Source organism: Coturnix japonica, chromosome 21 (assembly GCF_001577835.2).
Source record: "Coturnix japonica isolate 7356 chromosome 21, Coturnix japonica 2.1, whole genome shotgun sequence".
In the NCBI taxonomy this organism is placed as follows: Eukaryota; Metazoa; Chordata; class Aves; order Galliformes; family Phasianidae; genus Coturnix; species Coturnix japonica.
The window spans coordinates 3,589,658-3,609,622 of NC_029536.1; the positions used below are offsets into that span (position 1 = coordinate 3,589,658).

The window sequence follows — 19,965 nt, forward strand, 5'->3', positions numbered from 1 at the left end:
CACAGTGTTGTTATTATTAACCATAAATCACTCTTAATAAATGATCTAACCCAGACAGTGAGTAAAGCTAAGTAATTCTTTGGACTGGGATAAGCCACTGATGGGGAATCTGTCAGTGTCCTGATAGAGCACATTAAAAGGGTGCTTACAGAAATGGAAGAAGAAAGCATCCATAGCTTTGGCAAAAATGAACCTAAACACAGAGAGTTACAACTGGTATGAAGAACACAGAAATCCCTCCAAAGCAAAACTCACGCATCAAACTTTCATTAATGATGGCTGGATATTCACTGACTTTCCTCCCAGCAATAAATCCTTGGTAATCACAGCATCCTTTCAGACCTCAACAGTGTCTGTATACTACATCTAATTTATTTCCATGAGATTTAGATTGTATTTTGGCCTGGACAGCAGCTACTTTCTTCCTTCCAGAAATGCTAAGTTGTGAATTGTTTTCTCCTAAGACAAATGTTCAAGTAAAATATCCCCAAATTCAATCTTTTAAATGCCATATGTACACACTTAAAGTCTTCTAACTAAAGCACAAGCCATCTGTATTGTTTCCTGCTTACATGAAGCAGAATGGTACACAAAATAAAGCTACAGAGGGAGCCAAGGGAGACAGCAAGAGACTTCTTAAGCTGTTTCAAGGCAGAGATTCTAATATACATTGCACTCATTTCACTACTTAAAATACATTATTTGATTTTGATTTTTATGGAATAAAGTGAATAAGAAAACCAATAAAACAGACTGCAAGATCCCTATACTTTCCTTCAAGATGAGCATTAATCAGCTGCAAAAGTGATTTCCACCAGTTTTATATGAGTTTGACCCACCCGGACTTGCATAAAGCAGTACAGGATAATTGAATTTTATCTCAATAACAATATCAGAAGCATTAATTTCCATATTTCAAGTGCACGGTCTTCAGCAGAGATAGAAGGGGAAGCTGGACAAGGAAAAGACTGGCACAGAGAGCTGTGCAAAGAGAAGACATAAATCCAAGATTACATTTTTTTTTCCCCTCTTTGTTAATCAGTACAGGAAAGAGCTGAGCATGGGGAACATCCAACCCTACTGTCCAACCTTAACCTGTGTGTAGCACTTGAGAATGAGCAGGATATTAAGATGTGACAAGGCTGATGAAAAACAGTTTGCAGAGATGGAATGGTATAGTAATGGGAAACAGTGTCTATCCCTGACAAATTCCCTGATATGAAACAAAATATGGACAAAATCTTCAATCTATGAACTTTATTAATTGTGAGAGGTCAGACGAACCTATTGTTTAATTATCAAGATATTAAACAATGTGCAAAGCCCACTTCTGAGCTAGAATTACAAAAAGAAGAACGAGAGAAAGGCACTTCTATTGCTTGTCTATTTTGAAGGCTGTTTAAATAGAAACCAGACATGAACTGGGAATGAATAACAACTTTACTGTCTTCAGCAGGAAAAACACTCCACTGATGGATTTCCTCCTCCATAAACCCCGGGCACAATGTCTAATGCTCACTAGAAACATTCCCTTTTATACAGTCCAGTCATCCACTACCTTTAAGGATATCTAGCAAAATTCTGTCACTCAAAATATATTAAATCTTCAAGAATTAGAAATAAGAGCCTGGACCTTCCTTCATCTTCCTCAGTTAGTTTTATTAATATTAGAGACTTTCCAAGAAGTCCCAAGACTATCTGGGAGACAACACACGTTTTCTATCTCCAGAAAGCATCTCAAGGCTTGTTAGAAAAAGCAAACCCTTATTTTTGCAATAAAGCAGCTTGAGCGTAACATCTAAAAGCAGCCACAGTTGTCTCTTCAACACTGTTTAAAATCAAACCTCTTTTATCTCACAGATTTTATCCACCTAATCCAAGCTTGTTTTTGCTTCAGAAGTGGTAAGAGCTTGCTTCTGCGAGTAGAAGTGGATGCTATTGCTACTTTGCAGAACAGATAATCCTTTGGCACAAGGAACTGGATTTATAGGCTAATTTCCTCAATTCTACAGTTTGTGTTCAGGCATCCCTGAATTCTTGATTCAACAAACATCAGAAAAGAAGAACTGCCAGCAAAGAGCTGTTTTCAATAAACAGTTGCAATGAGTGACCGCTTACAGACCAGACTAACTGCACCTGATCCTCACTCTTCCAAAAGTCATTACTGTACAGCAATAGCAAAGTGAATATTAAACATTTATTCATCTTTAAAAAGAGAGGTGAACAGATCCATGCTTTTCCATGCTTCGTGGCTGTCTTGAAGGGAAAAGCAGATCTTCAGAGGGCTCTGGCAAAGCATGGACCTCTGGGCTCCGCCAGGAGAGAGCTGAGCATCTTTGCCATCTCAGCAGGCACCAGGAATGTGAGATTTAAGCATTTGCCAGATAAGTGCTAAGGGTTTTGCAATGACTGGCTACCAAATAAATAGCCACAGGGCACAGCTTTTCTTCTCTCAGCTTCACATACACCTGCCAGAAATACTCTACACAGAAGGCAGTCATTTACACCCATCTCTAATTTAATCTGGCCCCCCAGGGCCAGATACCTGGTTCTAATTGAGTGATATTAATATACTTCTCTAATTACGTAACATAAACCAACATCTCAAGGTGTGTGCTAACTGTAATGATATTTATACTTAATCCTCCCAACCACTTCAAACCTAACATCCTTAAGGAAGTCAGAAAGAATCTGCCTCATGTTATTGACCTTAAGATATCATCTTTTTAGCTACTATGTAGCGGAGTACTTCCAAATACAAAATATAATGGAAGAAAGGCAGAACAATGAATTTCAGACTGGATTTCTCTATCAATATTAAGGGAAAGTAAAAAAGAGGACTGGGACCTACTCAGCTGTCAGGGAACCTGTTTCTCTTTAATTATGCCCACAGTTATGCCACTTTCCAAAATTCAACTTGAAATTAGGGCCCTATTTTAAGTATAGAATCATTTCCTATAGACTGTCAAATTCTACAGCTGATTTTATCTGGCTTTAACTTACACTGATACATATAACAGACTATTACTTTCTATGCAGCAGGGAGAGATTCAACACTCAAAAAACACAAATTCCATTAAGGCTAAGGCCTCTGCCAACAGAGATGTCCGCCTAAATCTCTCTTAATGCTTCCTCAAAAGCAATGACAGATGTGAAGATTTGTGCTTTTGCAATCCTGCCTAATGCTAGTTGCACCTTACAGAGAACAAAATGATAGAACAGAATAGTCTCCTGTGAGGAAAATCAAAGTACGTAACAGAAAGATGTCCAGAATTAGGATATAGAGTTTAGAGACTGAATCTGAAACAAAACCCTGGCTGTCTCATTTTCAATTAAATAGTTTAGAAAAGGGATTCAGAAGCTTTATGCCCTGTTTTGTAACATCTGGATGCAACATGGAGCTTGGCTGAATTCTAGATACTTCTAAAACTTAAATCAAGAGGGAATGCAAGGACAACAGTTACTCATTTCCAGATCTGCCCCACATGACACAAGCATGAGTGTGGGGGAATTCAGAGTGTACAAGGCAAAGAAAAGAGTTACTGTAAGCTAGAGAAGCAGCAGAGAGGATCACAATCCTATATAACAAGATTGGGACGTTAGCAGGGTGGCTTTTTGGGGTAGGGAAGCCAGAGTTGGGCTTATCATGCTCTTTGTTCCAACTTCCATGAAAACATGTTTCTCATCGCAGGCAGCCTGAGAAGAATTTGCCCCTGGGAATGGCAGAAGCTCCAGCTGGAAGAGGGCTCAGACAGGATTAGAGACAGAACAAAAAGGTCAGGCTTTCATCTGTGTGCAGTGGCACTTTCTGGTCTGAAGTATAAAAGCAATTTTGCAATGGAAGGTTTCTGGAATGCCCATGACAACAACACAACTGAAGCCAAAGATGTACTGTAAATAGAAGTGTCCTCTGGTGCTTCAATCAAATTGTACTTACATACTTACATCTATCTCTGGTGATACCTCAGGTCAGCAGCAGCACACAGCAGCCTCATCAGCTGGTGCTACATACTGCAGGGTCTCTGCCTGAAATACAGCACACAGGTAGTCACCCGCAGCGCAGCTCAAGGCACCTACAGTGATCTCTTGGAGATCTCTAATCTCCAGAAGAGCCTCTTCTTCCTCTTTAACACGTTCTGCATCTTCAGCACTTTGATGCTTTCATCTTCCTAAATCTTTGCACCCTGGTGAAGGGTGAGGAGTCTCATTTCTGTTCTGCAGAAAAGCTCTTTGCCAGTTGTGCTGCAAATCAGAGACAGAAATGAAGCATCTAGCTAAAAGTGTAACAAAGGAGAAGAAACTATACCAGCTAAAAGAGAATGGGAGATCACCAAGGCTTTTCTAATCTTAATTAAACAAAATCCTGCAGCTGCTTTGGACCAGCAAAAGAATTTTAGACGGGATAATATGTCTCTGCTGTGTTTATTCTCATTTTCTTCATAAAAAGAGCAAGATTAGCTTCATTTTGTTTTCTTGGACACCAAGAATCTTCATGGCATTTACCCCTGGAACAGACACACGAGTCATTTACCCCTTCATTTGTATCTTATCTTTGTCAGTTTTCACAATCAGAAGCTTTGCAGAGAGAGAATAACCCACACATATGGCAAGTGCAGGGCAGTTTGTGAGGTAAAAATTGATCTACAAGGATCTAGAAGAAAAGCTGCACACCTTTAGCAAAAGGTTACAGCATTGATGAAACTTTCTACTTTGGGATCAGACAACTATTATCAACTTGTTAACTCTTAAAGGATACAGAGAAAAAAGAAAGTCTTGGGATCTCACCCAGCTGATGCTTGACTTACACCCTGAAGGTCTAAAGATTTAAAAGTTGTTCTTAAACCTACGCTTTATATAACTCTGGATGTTTTAATTACCCATAGATCATCTTTATCAAAGCCTTATCAATAAACTGGCCTCCATAACACTTGGAGTTACAATGATTGTTTCCTGTAAAAAACACATTGCTTGTCAACTTTAGTTAGATGGCCTTTCAGCATTAATGTTCTCTCGCTTGTCCACCATGCACAAACAGAAGCGTGGGGTTTGATTTACCTGTTTTGCAGACTTCTGTGCACCCCACCCTTAGATGTCCCATCTCTAAAAAGGACAGCACTGAAGTCCATGAACGTGCACTCCCAAGACAAGAGTGTCCAGAGAGATGAGAATTAGATGCCAAACAAATTAATTTGTTAACATATTCCCTAAATTATGGAACACGGTGGGGAGTAATAACTCTGTGCTTGCAACTCCTGGACAGTATGTTAGCAGCTATTCTGCAGCTATGGGTACCTTATAGGGAGTTACCTCCCTTGAACTTTCCAAAGAGTAAAAAAACAAACAAAAAAAAACCTCATCCTGTTAGAACAGACTTTTTACATCCAGCACCTCCAAGGCTCTCATGTTATTGAAGCACCAGAGTTAGTCACCAAGAGGGCTACAATCCAATGGGCAAAAATTTACTGGAAACTTTCCTCATTTCCTAGCCCTCTCCCACTCAGTTCTGTCCTGAAGGCGTGTGAAGTCTCTCCTGCACTTCCCAACCTTCCTTGGCTAAAACCTGTTCCAATTTCACCCAGTAAATACCTGACACGAACAGATGAACTGGGAGGGGCCAGAAAGCTCCACATAGTTTCAGGGGGTGGAAGTAAACAGAAAAAAACGTATTTAAGATGCTTTGAGAGAGACTTAGAAAGCTCATACTCTGACAGGAGGGGTCTGGAAAAAGGCTGATTCTACAGGCTCCACCTTCAAAGACTCACTTCATTGGAAGAAAGCAAGGTACCACTCTGCTGCAGCACTTGCAGAAAGTTTCATACATACCCCAGCTGCTTTCAGACTACCCGCAGTCAGTTGGAAGTTTTCTGTTGCTGTAAGCAGAAATGCCGGCAAGATCTACTGTTCAGCTGGCATGGCTCTGCATTATCACTGTGTCTGTTGCTGTCTATCCAGCACTGCTGCAGAAGCCTCCTAAAAGGAGGACAATCAATGGGAACATACAGTCCAAGATGATGGGATGCTGCGATGAGATTAAAGAGCTCAAGTTGCAAGTAGCCAACCTGAGCAGAATGCTGCAGGAGCTGAGCAAGAAGCAGGAAGGTGACTGGGTGAATGTGGTGATGCAGGTGATGGAGCTGGAAGGAAGCACCAAGCAGATGGAGTCCCGCCTCATTGATGCTGAGAGCAAGTACTCCGAAATGAACAACCAGATAGATATCATGCAACTCCAGGCAGCTCAGACGGTCACGCAAACTTCAGCTGGTAAGGAGGGAGTCTCCAAGCTCCCAGCTGCACATCTTAATGCTCAAAATGAATGATTAGTTCTTAATGCTAGCATGTCCCACTAATGTGCTTATCCAGACTGCGAACAGAATACATCTGCTTAAAATACTTCTTTAGGCAGGTGATCCTCAGGAAAAAAGCAATTTGACTTCATGTCAAAAGTCCAAAGATCCAGCTGTATTTTAATGCCTGCATGTTTGTTACCAGAGAGTGGAAAAACTGAATAGATAATGTATTAGTGCAGTGATTAATTCAGTCCTACACCTTACTTTCTGAGCCAATAGTACCAATCCTAAAGGAGAGCTGTTGATTTGTTGATGATTTCTAGTACCAATCCTAAAGGAGAGCTGGCTCTGGGAGGAAATGGCTCTGGCAGTGACATCCTTTGAGTTCATAGTGCTGACAGGGAACCAGAAGTTGGTAAAGCAATAGGAAACGCTTTCCAAGCATTACTGTAGATTTGTAATTGCATCTTTATGATGATCTCTGAGCAAGAGACTTGAGCCACTATTTGAATGACAGTTCTTCAAAATTCAAAAGGTGCAGATGATGCAACATGTAAGCAGTGATATACACCCAGCCAAAACACATTCAAATCACTCAAAATTCTCTCTTCCCTAGGGGAAGATTTCAGTGCACACAGCAATTGCACAGGCTTGTAATGTGGAATGCAGGTGCATTTTGTAGTTCAGCTCCCTGTAAAGCAATTTCTAGAAGAAAGCATTATTCAGATTTTGTTGTCTTTTATCTTAAAGAGAAAACTATTTCAACAAGCTTCAGATTCCTTTTAGACTGTTATTTCCAGGATGATTGAATTTGCAGAAGAAAAAAGAAAACACATACACCCATTTTGTTTTCCTAAGAGCTTCTAAGCCTATTTACTACATTCTGCTGGCAGGAAGTTTGAGTTGCTCAGCTTTGACACACCACTCACTGTTTACAGTAGGTCTTAGAGGTGTCACTATGGATTAAATTCATTGGAGCTATAGTAAAAGCACAGGGGAAAAAAAAGTAACAACACACAAGAAAGTAGCCCAGAAGGTGTTTAATTCAAGCGTGTCTGACTACACCAGGTAAGACACATTGACTGTACTAAACTGAAAACTGTCAGAACAGGTAAAGCCTTGCTTCAGCTGGTTTATCTTCCTCCGAAACAGCACCAAGTCAGCCCCTGCACAGGGGGGAAAGGAGGCTTACAGAGACTGACTGCAGCTAAAAGCCACCACCTGTCACAGCTCCAGTGCAAAAGGTGCTGAGCCTCACCCACAAATACAGCTAACCTGTTCAAGCACACAATCTCAGCAGCACCTGGCAGCAGGCCCATCCATTCTACTGGATAAGGCTTTACTACTGAAAGGGGACAGCAATTACAGCTTCTTACCTTTAAACACAAACATATACAGTAGCAATGTGAAAAGGAAGAAAGACCTCTCTTTGGACTATTTCAGATAAACAGACTTGTAAGAAACCTTCCTCACTTAATTATTTCTTGTACTACAAATGAAGCTTTAAAGAAATCTGACTCAGGGGGAGGGGGGCATTATTCTCACTGCTCAGATTCTTACTTTATGGTTTTGATTCAAGTAGATGCTGTCTATGACTGCTCATCACTTTATCAGAGGAACTATCGCATCTCTGGTGTTTACAAGCTGCCTCCTGATGAATTCCTGGGCAGTCCAGATCTGGAGGTAAGGATGTAACATACACAACAAGCATTAAGTGCCTTCTGAAATATAATATAGAAAAGAAAGAGAGCACATACTGAGTTATGATGCCCTGCACCTTGAGCCAGCACCTTTACAGTGACAAACCTTGGAGATAAGTATATTTAAGCAGGGCAAACAGTAAGATGTTTAGATAACAGTGGTTTTTTGTTTTAATTCTTTTTAAATAAAACAGGAAGTTCTTCAACTTGTGAAAGCTGGAACTGTGCTGTTTCAATGTTTCAGTTGAAAACAAACTTCCTAAGTCTCCTGATAAACTGATAAGCTCCTGATAAGTCTCCTGATAAGCACTGCATTTTTCCTCTTCTAGGTGTTCTGTGACATGGAGACAGATGGAGGTGGCTGGACTATCATTCAGAGGCGTAAAGTCGGTCTGACATCTTTCAATAGGGATTGGAAACAATACAGGGAAGGATTTGGCAATATTCGGGGAGATTTTTGGCTGGGAAATGAAAACATCTACCGACTTTCACGACGTCCCACTGTCCTGCGGGTAGAGTTGGAGGTAATTAAAAGCTCTCAATTTCAGCAACCAAAGGTTGTTGGCTGATGTTTTGGCTTTGTTTTGTATGGAGTAGTTCTTCCAAAGCAGATACCATCTCTTATTGCTATTGAAGGCCTGAGGAATTTGCATGCTTTATCTATAAAAGAAGGAAGCAGGATGGTCCTAGTGACAAATTCAAGGACAAAGTAGAACCATGTTCTCCAGCAAGCAAAATCAAGGTTATAACCTTCATCTCCATGTAGACCATGTCTTCAGTAACATGAACTCTGGAGAATCCTCAATGATCCACTGCAGACAGATCAAACTGCTACCACTGCAGATTTAAACATTCACTCAGGGATCTGATAAAGATTTTGAGGCCAAGTCTTCTACTTAGCAGCAATTCCTTCTGGCTCGCATACAAGTGAGTTTGCACTGTATTACCCAACAAATAATTTCTACAGTCTCCTTAGGGCTTGGTTCTGGTTTGGGTTAGTTTCTAGTCAGCTCAGTTGCTTCGAGGGATGAGATAAGTAAAACAGAAGTGAGCTGCAAGGCTTTATGTCTAAAAGTTGCTCTTTCAGAGAAAAAAGAGAAGACATGAAGCAGCACACTATTAAAGGAGTCTGCTGGATGTGGGGGCTACAAACCAGGTTTTCCTACGCACTGTTTGATACCAGTGCGGAGACTTGGAACCATGGTATCTTGCTCTGGAAAGTTTCTTCACCTTAGAGAAGTTCCACCAGCCTGTTCCTGAGACAGAAAAGACTCACAAAAAAAGGACTGAGAAAAGACATGCAACATGCACTGTATATAAATACAGGCCACAGAGTCTTTTTGTTACCATTCTAATAGGAATTATTTCTTCTCTGTTTATGACAGGACTGGGAAGGTAACATACGCTACGCACAATATAAGCAATTCACCCTGAGCAATGAATTAAACAGCTACCGCCTTTTTGTGGGGAACTACACTGGCAACACAGGACGTGACTCGCTGAGGTACCACAACAACACAGCCTTCAGCACAAAGGACAAAGATAACGACAAGTGTGTGGATGACTGTGCCCAGTTCCGTAAAGGTAAATGCACACAAATGCCCTCCTGCCCCCACTGAGCTTGCTGAGCACATGAGACTGTCACAAAGATAACTGCCTCCACTGCTTCTTACCCTTTATTTTTTCCACTTCCTGTCCAAACCCATGCAATGTGTAAATAAAAGTTGTTGATATCCATCTGAATAAAATAACCAATTTTAGCCACAGAGCCCAGAAACCCTTTATAAAGGCCTTCAGATGTCCACACTAGGAACCCCAAATTCACTGCCTATGCTCTCAGTCAGAAAGATGGCAAAATACTCCAAGAGAAACGAGCAACTAAATGTAAAGCTAACAGACTAAATTGTCTGTTTAACTGTAAAGAATTTGTGTATTCAGTATCTATGTTAAGTCTTGAATGTATATGCAATACCACCTATCAGGGCCATAGACACTAGGAATCAAATACTGCATTCTGGACAATTTCTTCAGGACAGAGCAATAATTCATCGTGATATGAGTACAACACATACCTGTTTTTAAGTAAGTGGCTCACTGAGAATCTGTTCATTTATTTTCTGAAAAGGTGGATATTGGTACAACTGCTGCACAGATTCCAACCTGAACGGGGTTTACTACCGGAAAGGAGAACACACCAAAAACATGGATGGTATCACCTGGTATGGATGGCATGGGTCAACCTATTCCCTAAAGAGGGTTGAGATGAAGATCCGGCCAGAAGACTTCAAACCATAGAGGAAATCAACACCTCATCATACAGCTACATGATGCCACTACAGAGAAGGTGGGCGACTGACAACTCCCACCATTTAATTGTCCACTTCATCTAGTATGTGCAAAACATGCATAGTATGTACACACAGAATCACTAAGGCACAGCAAACACCAGATACAGCCACTAGTGTTATCAGGGCTCACACTTATCTCCTCCTCTGAAGATTCTTTCTAAAGGGATAAACACTGTGTTAGAACAGGTTAGAACCAAATGCAAGACACCTCCTGTTCCTACATCACCTTCAGAAAACTTCCTGGTGTGTTTTCACTAGCATTGCAACTAGCCAGTTGTATTAAACAATTAGGCAGGGACTGCAAAAAGAAAGCTTACTTGTTCCTATTCCATCTGTCAAGTATAAATGTTGCTGTTTAACTCCTTTCAAGAGGGATTCAAATCACAAAAGCTACATACTGGACTCAAATGAGGGGAATCACCAATTAGAAATGTTCTTGATGCATCTTTCTTCAGCTTACATCCCCACAGAAGGAAGAATGAAGCCCAAAATTCTCCATAAGCTATTAGTGTGCAGGTTCTCTCCTGAAGTTTTACTGCCATCTCCTGCTGCCGTCCCCACAGACAGCTACATGCAGCAGACAGTGCCCTGGAGGAAGGATTTATCCCATATCCTATACAATACTTATTCCTAAAGCCTGATAAAACTAGAATGCAACATTTCAGGCCGCCACCAAATTATGTTCATGTTAGGATATAGAAATGTTCTATAAGGCAGTAAGAAAAAAAGAAAAGAGCAAGTTAGCAAAAATAAAGACTCAGCCAACTCCAGTCCAACACCTGAAACCACTGTATCCTCAAGCAAAACACTACTACACATCAGAGAATCCACAAGGTATTCAATCCCACTTAATACATTGAGAAACATTCACATTTGTTCTGAAGATCTTCCAATTGAATGTTAACTGGAGAAGTTACATTAAAAATCAGTATGTTGTTTCTCCCTTTTATAACACAGTGTTGCAAATAACATTAAAAAAAGACTCCTCCCATAGCCATACTGTTGTTTGAATATGTTGGAAAAGATAGTTATATTTAATATATCTATTTTTATTCACCTTAAAGAGGACTTGAATCTAATTTAAATTGTTTGGTTTTGTGTGAAAAGGGAGATAGAAGTGTCAGTAATTGCTTTATGTATGTCTGACTATTAAATGTTCAATTATTAATAATATACATTTCAGCCGCATGGAACTATAGCTGGAACCATTTTAAGTATGGTCTAGAAAGATGAAATTTAAAAGATTTCTAATAAATTGTCTTTCATTTTTAATCCTGATTTATTTCTACTCTTTGCTCCTTTACTTACTCTACGGTGCATAAAGAAATAGCTGCACAAGTGACCAAACTGACACACTGAATTCTATTTTCTCACCCCCCCCTCAGAAAAATAAAAGGACAAAGGATGAAACAAATCAAATAGAAGCTGGGAGCAGGTGGGGAGGGAACAAGGAAGCAAACTCCAATGAATTATGAGGACTGAAAAATTACCGCATACAGACAAAGCCAGTTTTTGTTTAACCAAAAATCAGTCTCTTGATATCAGATTGTAGCATTAACGTTCCCAGGATAAGAAAGAGATTTATGTTTGAAAACGGGTAGTTTAGCACCAAATCCAAACCCTTCAGAGTTCTTAAGCCAAGAGTTGTATTACAAAACAGGGCTGCTGGTAAGCAGAGAAGGGGTACACCACAATGCAATTGCAGAAAACCTCCTGAAATTATAATAATAAAGACCCAAAGTTTGAATCTCTTTTAAAAGAAAGCAATTGAATCACTTCAGCAGAACTTCTGTTCCAACACTGAATGACACTTTGTTCTAGTGTTTCTGTGGGCACACTCTGAGTCACGCTTTTGAACTCTGAGAGCAGAGCAAAGCAAATGCAAAATGAAAATGGAAATGATGTCTCTTGAGAGGGCATATGACCACTCTTCTGCTACAGAAGCTTGCTCTGCTTTGTTACTAACTGTACAGGTACCACAGGCAGGGGGTTGAAACTAGATGGACTTTAAGGTCCTTTTCAACCCAGGCCATTCTATGTTTCTGTGGTTATTGTTGGCAAAGCTCATGACAGTACACTACTCCACTCAATACAGTATGTTCAATTTGACATATGAAGAATAAGATCAACCTAAGCCAGAAGAGTAGAATTTGAACAGGAATTTTAGTCAAAAGCTTCGGCTGTTCTGGCTTATTTATTTATTTATAGGTGTAGAAATCTCTTTAATCTGTCTTAAAGCTGCTCCAAGTAGCCCAATACAGAACTTGAAGGTGTAAAGGGAGGAAATCAGAACAAGCCCCACCTTTTCAGCTTCCTGTAGCTTCTTGTAGCAGAACTCAGCATGCAGGAGTGTACAACTACAAGCAAGAGAAGGTAAGCCTACAACAGAGACTTGTGGTAGATACCAAATTTCTAAGAACTGTCATCTCATCAGTTGTGGTCCTACCTGATAAGAGACTCTAGAATGGCTGGAGTGGGACCCTTCTGAAATTCCAGCTCCTTGTAGTGAAGAGCTTTGGCATATGCTCGACATTTTGCTGCTCTCTCCCCCAACAGGACAATGCCGTTATCATCTCTCAAAGGCAGCGGACCCTGGGTAGAGCACGTACATAAAAGATAATTAATTAAAAAAATAAGAAGTGAAAGTATGAACAAACTCTTCACATCCTTTCCATGCACTGGACACCTGCTGACTAACCAGTGTTAGAAAGCCTGACAGTGGGCCTACCTTATCACTGTGTTCCATGAATTCTGCCAAGTTCAGCAGTGTCTGAGTGACCTCTGCAATATCCTGAGAAGTCAGGGCCAATTCAATGCTTCGGATCAACTCATCCTGCTGGTCTTCATTCAGTTCAGACCAGCATGAAACAAAAGCAGCATTAAAGAGATCTCTGAGAGAGAAAAAAAAAAAAAAAGAGTTTACTCATGAGAAAAAGTGTATTTGACTGCAAACAAAGATAACTACAAAACAGCATATATGCATCCACCTGTGAAGCACAGTGGTTAGCTTTTACAAAAGCAGCTTCTGTAGGAAATACTGAGACTTACATTTTAAGAATACATAATAGGTTGAGATAATATGATAGTAAGAGATAGCACTATCATTTGCTAGCAAGTATCTTAGGCTAAAACAGAATCTTCAGAGCAGCAAGAACACTTATGTGACAAAGGATGAGGCCTCATCTGACTTTGGTTATAAATGAATGCAGTGAAAATAACTGGGCATTTCACCAGATGTGCACAGGTACCTTCTGAACTCACTACAGGACTGCAACAGCATTAGTGGAGACTGCATTAGTGGCAAATCCTGGGGAGGGAGAAGGAATGGTGATGAAAAAGAAAGTGAACATCCTTGTCACTGTTAGTACTCTGAAGAACGCTGTGAAATGGATTTGTGATGCATTTGCAAGTATGCATGGAAGACAGGAGCATTCCCTCTGTCTACCTAGGAAGAGCTGACCTTTTATCACACTTATTCTTCAATTTCCTAAGTGACGAAGCTCACATCTACATGAAATTAAACCAGGGCAAACACTTTTCTATCAGCAGTAGCCAGATTCTTATGTACTGAGATGACAAGTGTATTTCATAATGAAGAGATAAATGGGCAACTGCTTACAGAAACTCTACATTTCTACAGATACACTGGCTGCAATAAAGCACAGCAGCCTACTCCACTCTATGGAATTTTTATTCACCCACAACAGACCCATGAGACTATTTCATTCTCCAGCTCCACTCTTCTGTGTCTTATGTTATTTCTAGACTAATACGCAGAATTCCACTTAATGTTTTGTGCACATCGTGGAGCTGCCAATTGCAAAGGCTGGAAATGAAATCAAGTTGCCAACTATTTGATTTGTCCCAGGAACTCTATTTACAGAGCCTAAAAGCTTTTAAGAAACATTTTTTTCCTTATAACCTCTGGCTTACACTTGCAATTTCAAGTGATCTGAAAAAGACTGTACCGAGCCATAGGATTATATGCCTGAGCCAGGGCCCAGCATGAGCGCAAGGATGGTGAGGAAGAATCTTTCAGCAGCTCCAAACTGAGTCTTCTTAACCATTCCAACCAGTCATCTTTGGAGACTCTTCTTGCTGCTCCCCAGGCCTGCAGAAGAAAGCAAAACAGTTTAACTACCAAACTAAACAGAGCGCAGTCCAAAAGCAGAAGAAATCCATCAAAAGGAAGTGTTACTTCTTCACAACTCCAAATCACACAATTCCCTTTTCAATTCTCTGAAATCCATTTACAGTTACCAAATAATTCGCAGTAGATGAATCTTATTTCTAAGAAATTTATTCCTGTCACAACAAATATTTAACATTAATAATTCTTTCCTTGCAAAAACTCCTCAAGAGCAGAAGCTTCTGTTGAAACGTCAGCTTAAAAATACTTTATGTGTTTAGAATTACATTTTAATGTCCAGCATTTTGAAGCCTATCCATCCTGATGCTGCACTGAATGCTGCACACATTTACTGTTTAAATTAATGTAGCCATTAAGTTCTACAACAGCTGGAAGAGAATATAATAAACAGTATGATATGACAACAGTGGTTGATTAGAAAAAAAGGAGAGGCTTTGAAGTAGATGTCTCTAGAAACTACAGATGCTTCTTTTGAATCAAGGAAGCCTTCTTCATACTTCACATAAAGAGGAAGCATCAGGATTATTTCATAGTTTTTAAACAGCCAGATAATGCAGCTGCTCCTATCTTTTAAGTCCCTTAGCACCCCCTGATTTTAAAGGGAATGTCCAACACTAATTCAACCTTGTCCTTGTACAAAGATAGCAACAAAAAAGAGAAGTAAACAAATGTGTAGATGCACTGAACGAACTGCTTAGTTTAGATATAATAGATCCTCCATCATGCTGTGCACAGCTCCAGTTTTACCTTCTGCAGATTGATGGTGCTAACATGTAATTTCTTCATAGGACCTGTTTCCACGGGACCACTGGCCAAGGTTTCTCCTTGGTTGCTTCTCAACATCCGATGCTGATAAATGAGAGGGTCCTCCTCTTCATCGGCAAGAGTATAGCCCTACAATAAACAGCTCACAGTGAGGATCACACCTACACAGATAAAAGCAATTTTCTGTAAATCAAATGGATAGTAGCCAATCTCACAACTTAGTTTGTGAAGCAAACAACTGTGTTTCATAATAACAACTATTACAGCTTATAAATTCAGTGAATTCAAATGATAGCCCTTTCATATTTACAAACAATAGCCCTTTCATATTTAAGGCACCTTTGTACTAAGATAGCTACTATTATGGAAGGACAAAATAATACACCAACACAGAATAAACTGAGTTTAAAAATAAACACTCTACTCATCTCACTACTAGATGTGGGACAGCAATGCACTGCTTGTCCTACACTAAATTACATAGCAGTTATTGAGATCTATCTTACAGATCTAGACTTAACACATAAATACAGCAGCAACTATTCTTCCCCTTACAAATATCTTGAAGTCTCCCACCTACAATACACCAAATTCAACATGAAAACGTTCCTCAAGTACTTTTATGCAAATAACAATGTACATGTCAACTAACCTTTACAATTCTGCAGATAAGAACATCATAGCGTTGATGGTTAATTCTGTGCCGCACCAGAACTTTGTTTACCATCGGGATAAAGATCTGATACTGTACAAAGGAATACATCAAAAACTAGTTACTCACCAAGAGCAGTAAAATCCCACTTTTGTTTTACTGATCTGACAAGAAAGCAATTGTAAATGTCTAATTATAGTAATACCTGAGTCCAGAATCAAGTAAAAGAAGGAAAGACTGCTTTATTTAAAAACCACATTATACCACAAATTCTCAACTTCAAAGCCTTGATCTTTTGGACTATTCCTTCATCCACAAGCTTACAAGCCTTATAAGTGCATTACCTTCTTTCCCAGCTGGAATACTAGAGAGGAGAGAGTGTCCATTGCAGTTGTTCGTAGCTCTGGGCTCTGATCTAGAGTTCGCACAATGGGATGAATAATTCGTGAAGCATAATCAGTAAAATCCAGAGACTCTGTCAAGCGGTCCACCGTTTCAAGAGCAGCTCTAAAGTCAGAGCAGAAAGAAGGGAAGTTTTCTAATCTCTCTTGGCATAATAGGAGAAATGGAATGTAAAAATACATAAGCGATCCATGCTCAGACCTCCTAAGCATTAGAAATAATGGGAAAAATATCAAAACCACTAACACAGCTATCACTTGCAGGAGTTTGCAAGTTGCAGTGACTAGAATTCTGACAGGTGAGAAAAGAAATTTAATAGTCTATGCACAAGTAACAGTGCTGCAAAGTCTAACTGAGAACAGCCTTCCATAATGATTCAACACAGAAAACTAAAGAGTTATTTCACTCTACCCGTAGCCAGGGAAACCACTGAGGAACTGGGATGCCAAAGCCAAAAAAAGAGTCCACAAAGCCACTAATACTTACTTGCGAGCCACCACTGGGGCATCTGGGGCATCAAATAGCTTTACAATGGGAGGTAGTAGTAAATGAAGGTAGTCATCCAGGTTAGCTCCAAAGAGCTGGATTGCATTCAATAGCTAGAAAAAGGAGAAAAAAACCAAAAAACCAATATAACTCAAAGTCAGGAAAGATGCAATTTAAATAGATCAGTCTCCAGAGAGCTGCTGCTTTGAACTTGTGCTTTCATAAGGTCATAACGCTGTCTGCATTACACCCCAAGCCACTGCCAACATCGCACATACAACACAAGCAGCATAAGTCCTTCTAGAACAAGGCACAAGGCCCGCACCTGCCTTGGCAGTACCCAAACCAACCCAGCAGGTTGCAGCTTCCCACTCACCTTGACAGAGACGATTCGACTCTGACTGTTGTCATGCATGAAGACCCGTAACATATGAGGAATGAGCTGAGGCAGATAGAGCTTGAACTCGCCTCCTAGAGCCACCACAATTTGCTCAATAAGTAGGATAATTGTGCTCTGTATGGAGTTGTTCATGACCCAGAAGTCCTACAGAAGAAAAAGAAACCAGAAAAAAAAATTAAACAGTTCTCCTTCAGCTAGGTTGTACCAATTGCAAGAAAAGCAGATTGTAGGAGATGGCGTCAACACAAATTCAAGCTTGTATGGAAGGCCTACACTTCCCTTACAGAGTTATATAAGTGAGTAGTTTTGGTTTGTTTTTAAAACATTCAGTGCCTCCAGTATGTTTAGTGCTGTTAAAAATAATCTCCAGGCTACTGATTTCTCTTAATCTCTATGTGTTTGCAAACAGTATGTGAAAATGAAGTGAAATGCCATCTATTTGTGAACTCAGAACACCTCCTGTTAAAGCTATTTCTGAACAGTACAAGACTGTCTCAAAAATTATACTCACTCTCATGAGGGTGACAATTTCATCCATATAGGGTCGAATGTGACTTCTCACAAAGGACACCAACATCCCCAGCTGCTGGAACAGGAACTAGAAAGAAGAAACAGGCAGTGATCAAGGTAGTTATTTGAACACCAGAGCGAACTGTGTTTCACAAGCAATTCACAAGCTCATGTATCAGACAAATAGCACGCATACGCTCAAGAAGTGGGGCTAAATTCTTAGTGGCTCCAGTGCAGCAAATAAATTTGCAAGCATAAATGCCAAGACTACAACTACCACAGAGCTTCCTAATTCAGATTCGAAGGATGCTTCCAGAAATTTAGCCCCTAACCTTTCCCCTGCCTGTTAGCCAAACTGGCACACATTTTAAAATCCTCCTGCACTCTTTCTCATCCCCACCAAGATGTACTGCTGAAAAATCACTGGGGAAGATAACTTGTTCCTTGAAATATTGTTAAATATATCACTATTTTTTGTTAATGATGGCTGATACAGTGAGAGAACTTTGAGACAATTTTATTCATGTATACTATGACCATTTTGCAATTCCTTTTCCCCCAATACAACCTTCTGCACTCACTTGTGGAATGAATTTATTTTTGAAATTGGTACGAAATGATGTGGGTAAAATCTCGTTGTCCATAAAATAAATGTTTACAGCCTTTTTTTTTCCCCAGAGAAAGTAGGAATATGGAAATCATCATACATTAAATATAGTTTCTTCATGCAGTATTTGAAGACTACAGGGGCAAAATGCAGTGAAAGGGAAGCTCAGAGAAAGACAACAGGTGCAAAATCAAAGGAAAAATAGCACAAACTTCTTTAGTGAAGCAGTACACCCACATGTGCCAAAAATGAACTCTGAGCTCCTATACTGTGCCTTTTTTTGGAGTGCGTTGAGAAAGCAAGCTTACTTACAGGACAAGGACCTACTTAGGTTTTAGTGCCACATGTACCCACGCCAGCTCTTGTCCCCAGTATACTTACACCATGTTCTTTTATCTTAACATTTTTAATAGGTGTGCACAACAACATGGCTTTTAAGCAATTAGATCAGCCATGTCCAAAAGTTCAGCCAACCCAGAACCCCAGTTGGGATTTTCCTTCCAATCTGAGTAGTAGTTCAGTATGGGAGAAAACAACAGTTTTATAGCAGGGTTGGGAGTCTGCTAAGGAAGTACCCATTCTACCTATAAAACACAGTATCAGCAACTAACACAAATGGCCCTTCCCAACCCAGAGGCTGTTTTCAGCAGCCTGAGAAACAAACAGCCACCATCTCTGGTCAGATGCACCACCTTAGGCCCATTATCACAAAAAGAAAGGGAAAGACTGTACACACCTCTCGGATGGCACCATCACAAACCCTTATCACATTAAGGAATGTTGGCATGACCTGGGGCAGGAACTGCACACACTTCAGTCCAAGGGATTTGAAAATAAAGGTGATGGCCTGAACCACCATAGTGTGGTGCTGGGACAAGGACTGGTCTCGGAAAATTCTCATCAATGCCACCATAGAGACAGCTGGATAGAATTCATCCAGAGGGAGGTTTCCCATGTTCACCAGCATCTCACTGGTACTGTAGTCCGCTAGGAGAAAGAAGACAATGTCATAAGCTATATATTAAATGTTTTTCAATACTAGATCAGTTCAAGAGCACCTTAAACTTGTACAGTAATAATTTGCTCAGAAGAGAAGATAAACTGGTAAGAAAAATAAACCAGCTAAAAAAAAACAACCCACAGCTTGTTTGTATACTGAAGTTCTTTGTATATTCACTTGGAAGAGAAACCAGAACAGATGTTTCTCCAGATGCTTACAAGAATCCTGGCTAGATTTGGACTCCGAGAGGCTGACAGCAGAAGCATCTCGTGACTGATCAATCATGCCAATGTTCACCTTGTGTTTATAGGGGTCCAAAGCACCCAGCAGCCCTAATACACGAATAGCCTGATAAAAGAGAAACAAAGAAAACTGGTCAGAACTGCAGCACTAAGATAAAGGCTTATTATATAATAAGCCTTTATCTTTTATATATATATATATAATAATATAATATATTATATATATATTATATAATATATTATATATATTATATATATTATATTACATATATAATATATATATATATATATATTATACATTAATCCAGGCTTGGAAAGGTGCTGAGGATTAAAGAAAGAAGATCTAGAACTAAAACAACTGCCTGTAGACAGCATAAGACCTTTCCATCCAACTGTTGGAGGCCATTTCACTGCTA

At 39.9% G+C, this 19,965-nt stretch overlaps 2 protein-coding genes across 3 annotated transcripts in view; one reads left to right on the plus strand and one right to left on the minus strand.

Moving 5' to 3' along the window:
* MTOR (mechanistic target of rapamycin kinase) overlaps window positions 1-19,965 on the minus strand; it is a 56,492-nt gene that overhangs the window by 26,833 nt on the left and 9,694 nt on the right. Inside the window, exons 18-28 of the mRNA XM_015882433.2 lie at window positions 19,526-19,655; window positions 19,044-19,294; window positions 17,702-17,788; window positions 17,167-17,334; window positions 16,791-16,903; window positions 16,247-16,409; window positions 15,903-15,995; window positions 15,233-15,379; window positions 14,304-14,446; window positions 13,064-13,226; window positions 12,782-12,927 (exon numbers count right to left, since the gene is read on the minus strand). Coding sequence (XP_015737919.1) covers window positions 12,782-12,927; window positions 13,064-13,226; window positions 14,304-14,446; window positions 15,233-15,379; window positions 15,903-15,995; window positions 16,247-16,409; window positions 16,791-16,903; window positions 17,167-17,334; window positions 17,702-17,788; window positions 19,044-19,294; window positions 19,526-19,655 — 1,604 coding nt within the window. The remainder of the gene's footprint in view (window positions 1-12,781; window positions 12,928-13,063; window positions 13,227-14,303; window positions 14,447-15,232; window positions 15,380-15,902; window positions 15,996-16,246; window positions 16,410-16,790; window positions 16,904-17,166; window positions 17,335-17,701; window positions 17,789-19,043; window positions 19,295-19,525; window positions 19,656-19,965) is intronic.
* On the plus strand, window positions 5,677-11,626 carry ANGPTL7 (angiopoietin like 7). Of its 2 annotated transcripts, none has more exons than XM_015882434.2 (5): window positions 5,677-6,261; window positions 7,867-7,970; window positions 8,317-8,511; window positions 9,373-9,571; window positions 10,113-11,626. In XM_015882434.2, the coding sequence occupies exons 1-5, from the start codon at window positions 5,883-5,885 to the stop codon at window positions 10,280-10,282; spliced, it is 1,047 nt and encodes a 348-aa protein (XP_015737920.1). In that variant the 5' UTR covers window positions 5,677-5,882; the 3' UTR covers window positions 10,283-11,626. The 2 variants fall into 2 exon arrangements, with proteins under 2 accessions (XP_015737920.1, XP_015737921.1); XM_015882435.2 differs by having other exon boundaries at window positions 5,678-6,261; window positions 7,870-7,970.

Excerpts from the sequence above, each read along its gene's own strand:
- ANGPTL7 (XM_015882434.2), top strand. The coding sequence starts at position 5,883 with ATGCCGGCAAGATCTACTGTTCAGCTGGCATGGCTCTGCATTATCACT. Across the intron at positions 8,512-9,372 it reads TCCTGCGGGTAGAGTTGGAG|GACTGGGAAGGTAACATACG; the intron begins GTAATTAAAAGC and ends TGTTTATGACAG. Across the intron at positions 9,572-10,112 it reads CTGTGCCCAGTTCCGTAAAG|GTGGATATTGGTACAACTGC; the intron begins GTAAATGCACAC and ends TTTTCTGAAAAG.